Genomic DNA, 8694 nt, shown 5'->3' with positions numbered 1-8694 from the left:
ATCATCCATTGCCGATGGTTACACAATGCAGTGGCTCTCACTGTGGACTGTAGGTTTGCTAGAGGGAGTTCTTCATCAACCTGAGGGATGGTGGTGGTATTATGGTGAAACATGAGAGAGAGAGAGGAGTCTTTCCTGGATGTCTCTCCCCACAAAGACTCGATCTGCTCTGGAGTCAGCTAACTGTCGCTAATCAGAGAAAAATGAGGAGGATTATGATTTTTGTGAGATTTTTTTTTCTTTCTTTCCCTTTTTTTTGGCACAAATCATCCGCTAATATGATGCAACAGTCCTCCTCTGCTGTCACTGTAATAGATAATGAAGCCCCATGTAAAATTAGAATCTGTCTCCAGTGCATTTCATGTGAGCTGTTACTACGAACCCGCTGCTGCGCTGTCAGCGATGCAGAGCAGACGGAAGTGGCTCAACAGCAGGTCGACTTCCTCACACAGTTTGCATGTGATTGTTTCAGTCTTTGACGGAGAAAGAACCTCACAGAGCGACACAACTCAGGTTTCAGACATACTCTTTCAATGCAGCAAGGAACTGTTTGAGTGAAGGTCGCCGCTGTGAAAACAGGGGTCGCATTTCTGCATAAATTGCAGATTTTCCGTGCAGAATGCATAAAACGTGGCGGGTTTTCATAACTTCCCTGCGTTTCCGCTTAAGTTGTAAAATGTTGGAGGTTCAATTCACACAGGAGGGAGCAATGTTTTCTCCTTTGTGTGTGTGAGAGAGAGAGAAAGAAAGAATAAAAAACAGGCCAGTGATTGAAAAGAATTATACTCATCATGCTTTACAGTAAATGTCGAAACATTGGGGGCGTCGTTTGGCTCAGTGGGTTGAGCAGGCGCCCCCATAGGCAGAGGCTGTAGTCATCACTGCCGCTGCCCCCGGTTTGCAGCGATACCTGTTTTCAGTACTTTTTTGCATGTATGTGTGGTAATTAAAGTTATTTTGTTTAAATCTAGAAAAGAAAATAGCAAAAACGTATGAATTTTTTAATACCATTGTCATTGTTAATGTGTTCCCCACACTGCTCCACAAGGAAATAAGATTTTACACATTTTGTGCTCCCGTCAGCCACAGACACGACGGTGCATTCAGGTACCAAAATGTGGTCCTGTTTGATTTACAAGAATCGATATGCGGGAATTCGGTCGGTACCAGTAAAAGTTCAATTTCGGTACAGGTTGATATAGGGGGATCGCTTATTTTTTTGCAAGTTCCCACATTGGATTGCATTTTTTTTAGGAAAGCCTGGCGCATAATCCAGGATTTCTTAACGCAACAATCACAATAAACTGATTAAAAAGGGTTTGGTGTGGAGACAGACAGGCAGGCTGGATAGAGACAGGTTGAAATTGCAGCAGCAAACACTGAGATATCCCGATTCTGCTCATAATGCCAGGCAGCATCTTTTCTTTCTTTTATAGATGTGTCGTCGTCTGCACGCGGGCCTCAGACAGCATCAGGATTATTCTGCCAGTCAGACCTGACAAAGCTCCTCCAGCTTCACAGAAAATTATTTAACAATCTGCAGTGAATACTCGGCAGATCTGTGGCTTCAGTCAGCCGCTCCGTTCTCTAACCTCTGGATGTGATTATCACACAGCTGAGAGCAGCGGAGGAGACCGACAGTAAAAGCCGTAATATGCAGGCAAATCTACATTTAACACAGAGCCACTGAGGGAGAGAAAGAGCATAATCTGGAGTAAAATGCCTTGAAATAAAGCGCAAACTGTCTGTTCATGGCTCCCAGTGGGCCCCCGATACGCTGCACAGAAGTGTCCCTGCCACCGGTGGGCGGGGCTCGCCGGTCGGAGCAGACGGTGTGTGATGATTATAGGCCCCCGGGGAGATCCAGGGGGTACTCCCTAATTGATTGTCATGAAAGACTCTTAATTGAATTGAAAAGCGCGGTGGAACAACACACCATGTCGTCTTGTCTTGATGCCTGCTGAGACTGTTAACACAACTAAAGGCGCCGGCCACATGCAGGGTTTCCATGGGGAAAAGAAAGTTTATTTAAGTTTTTTTTATTTTTTTATTTCATAACTAGAAGAAACCTGTGACTTTTATTTGCTTTGTCTGATTATTTTAAACGACCCGTCCTGTTTTGAGGAAGGAGGAGGAGATGATGTTTGGATGCTGAGATAAGCTTAGGTTTGATGACATGTGGAAAGAGTCTCTTTTTCCCCACTGCTGCTGCTGCACCTGAAGGTCACACCTGTTAAATGACTCCATTATGAAGGGAGGGAGTGTTTGTTTTATACAGCTAGTATAAACCATCAGACTTTCTGTCCAATATATATCAAAAAGTGATACTTTTCATCATTTGACCAACAAAAACAGATCTATAGTTGTTATGTTTAACCCTCGAGGCCCCTTTAAAATGATCTTTATCCTTATAGGTCCCAAAATGGCCATATAAGAATTTATTTCCATTTTCACTGCATTAGAGCTTCATTTTTATGTTTTTATGCCCTTTTTGTCATAAGAAGCCCATAAAATATACAATATTTTCCAAAAATGAGGTGCAAAGAGGAATATTTGAGATGAAGTTATTGCAGCCTTGACTATAGGTCAGTAATTGATAACAACATTGATTCTGATGCATTATTATTTTTGGAGCAGTGAGAGTTTTATTCAGGAAAAACTTTTTATAGGTCCCAAAATGCTCCCTTCTCATGAAGTTGGAATAAAAAGAATATGAAGTTTATTCTTTCTTTTAAAAAAAAAAAGTGTTATTTTCTTATATGTATAATGTACCACGCATCCAATAGGACACACACATACAAAATATATTCTCAACCACATTCACACCACACTTTTATATCAATCCAAACACACCAAGACCATTTTATAGTGTTCAGCTTCTTTTTTTGTTTGTTTATTGCCATGCATTTTGCAGGGTAAAAGAACCAGGCCTCATCCAACCTAAAACCTGTTTTCCCTGTATTCTTTAAACAAGGGGCTAAGATTTATTTTATATGTATATGGGTATGGGGAAAAGCATTATAATATTTCAGGATTACAGTATATATCTAAAATAATTAATGGAAGTCAGTGGGTCCAAACCGGTCCGTAGGGTAAATGCAGATCTCCTGTTCTACACCTTACAATAGAGAGGAACATTAAAAATATATATAAAACAAATCCTGGCCAGGTTTCATATAATTAGGCTTTAAACTGACCGATACAGGCCTATAATGAGAATCAAAAACATCAAGACACCTCGAGGGTTAATGTCTAATCATTTTATCTGTTACCTGAATCAATAAAATATGAAAATATGATATAATTTATCTGAATAATAGCACATATGTAGTGTGGATGGAGGCTTCTGCACTCCATCATATTAACTCTTCTATCAATTCACACATTCCTCCTCATGTTTAGATTAAAGCTTTACTGAACTTTGTGTATCAGGCCTCCGGCTGTATCTATCCATCTGTTTCTCGCTTTTTGCATCAGATAGAAATGTGAACAAGTCTTTATTTCTGCAGATGGGTGGAAATGTAAAGAGGCTGATGATGATGAGGAGTTTCCAGACAGAGTGATGGAGGGAGTCAGACAGAGCAGCGCGAGGCTCCCTCAGCACCAATAGGTCTGCTTTTGGAAAGACAAGGGGGAGGGAAGGGGGGAGGAGGGGGGAAGGGGAAGGGGAGGGGAGGGGGGCTCTCGGATTAAGAGGCTGAAAAATGGTTAAAACGTGTCAACGTGTAATTGCACGATAAGGCCCCCTCGCGAGGAATCCGTTGGCCCCGTTGCTATTTTCTATGGCGTCCCGGCTAATCTCCTCGCGCCACATTCGGTGTTGTGCAATCGGTCCCCCGTAATCTCCCGTGACAGAACCGGGTCCAACGACGGAGGTGAGGGTTTTTATAGGAGGAGAGGGAGGAGAGGGAGGGAAACATGCGGAGGCGTGATAAACTGACGCCGATTAGGCGCGTGAATCAGGAGGAGGACACCGGGAGCACGCGGGATGGGATGGGAGGCAGCGGCGGGGCGAGGGGGGGCACGCGGGGTTATGGCAGTGCAGTGCGCGCGGTGTCCAAGCATGTGCCAAGCAGAGCAGGATGAAAACCTGCACACACACACACACACACACACACACACACACACACACACACACACACACACACACACACACACACACACACACACACACAAAGCCCCCCTCCCTCCCTCAAGACCCAGACTGTGGACCTCCACGTGCACCTGTCTCCTCTTACCTGAGGGCGCGAGGCCTGCTGTGACGCTGTGATGATATAATTAACGATTATAATCAATGATCAGTCTGTTTGTGAACATTTAACAGATGTTATCCTTTGATTTATTGTGTGTTTCTGTCAGTGTTTGATCCTCCAGTTTAATATTCTCATATTAAAGCAGAATATTTAACAACAACAGCAGCTTCATCACACTGAGCAAATAATTACAATTTGTGATTAGCGTTAATTAATCGTCTCTTCTTTTGTTTTTCTTTTATCCCTTTGTCATAAATAGATTTATAGCCTTTTTTTAAATATCATTTTTTCTCTTCCGTCTCTGATTTTCACACCTGGAGTAACCTCAGCAGTTATAAAACCATCAAACACCTCGACATCCTCTGAGTCAGGCTGTAAATTCCCTTGAATCTAATGCCCAAAACGAATATGAATTATTGATTGATCGGTAAACTAGAGTTCATCCACTTGATCCAACGTAAAATGATGCAAAAACAAAGATTCACATTTATTGTCATCAGTCATGCAGCAGTCATATTTATTAAGGCGGTCACTGTAAATAAATATTTTTTTTTTCTCTGCATCCGCCTTAAATTTAGCAAAATATAAAATGACCTCCCCGTATTTATACAGATGCATTGAAGTCGGCCTAAAAATACAAGGATTTCTTTTTCTTTTTAAGTCAAACATGAAATGAAACTGGGGTAATTAATAAATAAATACCTCCAGTTTCAAACACCTGACGTCCCGTGCAGGGAACAGCTTTATTTTCACTGATTTGCATCCTGGTGATTTGGCCTCTTGTTTGTTCAAGTCCAGATCCGAGTGGGAATTAGTCTGATAAAACCAGGGGTGTTGTTTGCCGGGGCTTTTTGTCAGCGCTGACCCCCGGGCTGCCCCAGGACTAATCCCCTTTCTCCTCCAACACAAAAAACCCCCTCCTCCTCTCCTTCTCCCTCCTCCTCCTCCTCCTCTCTGCTCTCTGCTCTCTCTTCGCTCTTTCATTCCTCCCTCCCTAACCCCCGGGGCCTCCGATGATTCAGCCATTACATTTAAAAGAAGGAAATAATTTCACATCCTGAATCACTCACACACACACACACACACACAGGCCGATGCATGTGGAGGGTCCGGACGGAGAGCTGCTGCTGCTGCCTCCTCCCAGGTGAAGTGAAGTGAAGTGAAGTGCATGGGCCCAATTGAGACTGAGTTGAATGAAGAATTAGCAGTTCATCGAGCACCGGATACTCTTCTTGTTGTTGTGGGATTTACTTTTTTGCTTGAGATCTTAGATTAGCGAGGTCATGACCCCACAGGACGAGGAGGGGGAGGTGGGGAGGGGGCATGCTCAACTCAAACCCAAACAGTAGACGACCTAATGCAGGTGATGATGAAGCCTGGTGCCAGGGAGAGGAGAGGAGAGGAGAGGAGAGGAGAGGAGAGGAGAGGAGAGGAGAGGAGAGGAGAGGAGGGCCTTCTCATATCGCTGCAGCTGACTCCTTATAATAAAGTTAACAGTGATGGGAAAAGGATTTAGCTTTAAAAATATATATATCCTGCAGCATTTAGACAACTTGCAAGAAAGAAGCGGAGGAAAAATAAAGAAAAAAACAATGTGAAGGCAACATATTTGAGAAGAAAAGGAGAGGAAGTGTCTCATTTCTTTTCAAATTAAGACATGGGTGGGAATGACACTGAAGATGAATTGATTGAAAACTAACCAACAAGTGTTGTTGTTACAGGATGTCATAAAACTATATCCGCCATCGTCAATGATTCCTTTTTCTGAGGTCAGGAAAACTTTTATATCCCAAATGAAAAGACTCTATTCTGAAATACCTCCATCATCTCCATGTGGCACGTTACTCCATTTCTATTGATGACATTGTGTATGGGCTGTTATCAAGCTTAAAGGTGGCTAATTAAAAAAGAGAGAGGATCGATCAGAATGAAAAGCTGAAGATGATCATGTTGCATCAGAGAGATAATCAATTAACAGCCCGATTGATATGAGAGAACTCTGTGTAATACATATTATTATTAATAATAATAATATTATTATTATTATTATGTTGTCATTCGCCTTTTTGACATTATAATGAAACCACCGCAGCATTTCTAATAGATTTTCAGACATGGTGATAAATGTAAATGAGCTGCTTTAAAAAATAAACAGATGTTTCACTTTTTCTCTCCAGGATGAAACTGGTGGAAAATTTAATTTAACTCGTCTCCAACCCGTGAATATTATGAGCGCGTGTAAATTATATACAGTTGCATTAAAGGCGTTTTCAGCGTGAGGCCTATTTATTCACAATTTACAAGATTTTACAACAACAAAAAAACAGATTTCAAATTACACCTGACATGACTCACATGTTTTTTTTTTTTGTTTTTTTTTACACACAAGCATTAAAACTGGAAATCAATTGAAATTGCAGCCAAGAAACTTTTTTCTTTTTTTTTCTCACATCTTCCACACACACCGCCCTCCGTTTATTATACGGTTCCCCCTCTTGGATCCCTCAAACACACAGCTGGTGCCTTTAAATCCCACAGAAAAAGTCGGAAAAAAATAAAAATAAAAGTTAAAAAAAAAAAAATTGCAAAAAAAAAAAAAAAAAAGCACCAGCCTTCACGGGTTATAATTTAAATGGTGTGAAAACTTGGCATGCTCTGTTCCAGAGAGCAGGAGTAAAATCAGATGCGCTTTTTTTTCCTTTTAGCTCGGACAGACAAAAAATCCATCACTGAAAGAAAATAAAAATAATAACAATAAAAAAAGTTTGTTCAAAGTGATTGCATTTTTATGGCTATAACCGCCTATAATTTACAATTCATCAGCAGCCTGCGCCCACATCTAGAGTTTAAATATTTGGTTGTGGTTTGTTTGTTTGTATAGTGCTTATTATTATCATCGTACATTTAAAAGAGATTTAAATATGAGTCAGGGGCACCGTGCCGTTGACCGCAGTGGAGCCGCTGCTCTGGTAGTGCTGCGGGTGGAGCACGTGCAGTCTGCTCTGAACGGACGAGTCTCCCGCCACGGCCGCCGCCGCCGCCGCCTCTCCGGTCGGCAGATACATGCTGATCATGTCCCGCAGGTCCCCCGTGGGGCATGGCGGAGCGCGCGCCGTGGAAACCGGGGGGCTGACGCTGGGCTCGGATTTCACCAGAGCCCCCACCGGAGACACGCCGGAGCTCTGGTGCTGGTGCGTGTAGCCGGTGAGGCCGCCGTAGCCCGGGGGGGAGGCGCTCATGTAGCTCTGGGAGTTCGAGATGGGGCTGTAGGACGACAGGGCGCTCATGTCGTACCTGTGCACCGGCTGCGGGTTGTGCGGATGATGATGCGGGTGATGATGCGCGTGGTGATGGTGCGGGTGGTTCCCCGGGTGTTGCGTGTACGCGGCCTGCAGCTGCGCCTCCTGCATCATGGCGTGCGCCGCCGCCGCCGCCGCCGCCACCTGCCCGGAGTAGCCGCCGTTGGCCCAGCCGTTCATGTGCGAGGCGTAGCCCGCGTTGGGGTTACCGTGGTGACCCCCTCCTCCTCCTCCTCCTCCCACGGGGCTCTCCACCAGCCGCTGCCCCACGCCCACGCTGCCCATCCCGACCCCCGCGGAGGAGCCGAGCAGCCCCCCGGCCAGCGAGTACTTGTCCTTCTTCAGCAGCGTCTTGGTCTTCCTCCGCGGCCGGTACTTGTAGTCCGGATGCTCCTTCATGTGCATGGCGCGCAGCCGCTTCGCCTCGTCGATGAACGGCCTCTTCTCCGCCTCCGTCATCACCTTCCACTCCGCGCCCAGCCGCTTGCTGATCTCCGAGTTGTGCATCTTGGGGTTCTCCTGGGCCATCTTCCTCCGCTGGCCCCGGGACCACACCATGAAGGCGTTCATGGGTCTCTTGATCCGCTCCTGGGGGACTTTACCTCCTCCTCCTCCGCCTCCTCCTCCTCCTCCTGCTCCGGCGTGTCCCCCCGGGTTAGACGCGTTGGTCTGGGGCACCACGGGGGAATGCAAGTCCGTTTCCATCATGATGCTGTACATTCACCTGGTCTTGTGTGGGACAAAACTTCTCAGCAGTCAAACATTCAGCCAAACCTCCGAAGTAGAAGAGGCAGATGAAGAGATGAAGAAAGAGAGAGAGAGACCCGGAGGAGAGAGGGATGAAATGAAAAGCTGCTCCAGTCTCAGGGAGAAATCCACTCAGAGGTAATAAACTTGCTCCGCACTTCTTCTTCTTTTTCTTCTTTCCCTTTTTTCGTCCTTTTTTCCCCTGTCATCCGTCAGCGCAGAGAAAAATAAAAAGAAGGAGAAGTAGAATAGAAACCCGGTTTGTTTTGCGCTTTACTTTGGTTGAAGCTGTAGCTGCCGCTGGGAAAAGTTAGCGGAGCTCTGACAGCAGCTAAATGAGAGAGAGACGGCCAATGGAGAGGCTCGAGCCCAGACGTGATTTGCATGCAGGGGCT

General features: G+C 44.9%; 1 protein-coding gene across 1 annotated transcript; it reads right to left on the bottom strand.

Annotated features, from left to right (window-relative positions):
- Positions 1-6633: 6633 nt before the first annotated feature.
- On the bottom strand, positions 6634-8328 carry sox1b (SRY-box transcription factor 1b). The gene has a single exon (XM_085796300.1). The coding sequence runs from the start codon at positions 8270-8272 to the stop codon at positions 7169-7171; it is 1104 nt and encodes a 367-aa protein (XP_085652426.1). The 5' UTR covers positions 8273-8328; the 3' UTR covers positions 6634-7168.
- Between the last annotated feature and the right edge of the window lie 366 nt (positions 8329-8694).

The sequence above is a fragment of the Trachurus japonicus genome, chromosome 2 (assembly GCF_045865225.1).
Source record: "Trachurus japonicus isolate A0001 chromosome 2, Traja_1.0".
Classification (NCBI taxonomy): domain Eukaryota; kingdom Metazoa; phylum Chordata; class Actinopteri; order Carangiformes; family Carangidae; genus Trachurus; species Trachurus japonicus.
The sequence above is the reverse complement of the archived record's forward strand: the minus strand, read 5'-3'. Positions and strand labels throughout refer to the sequence as shown.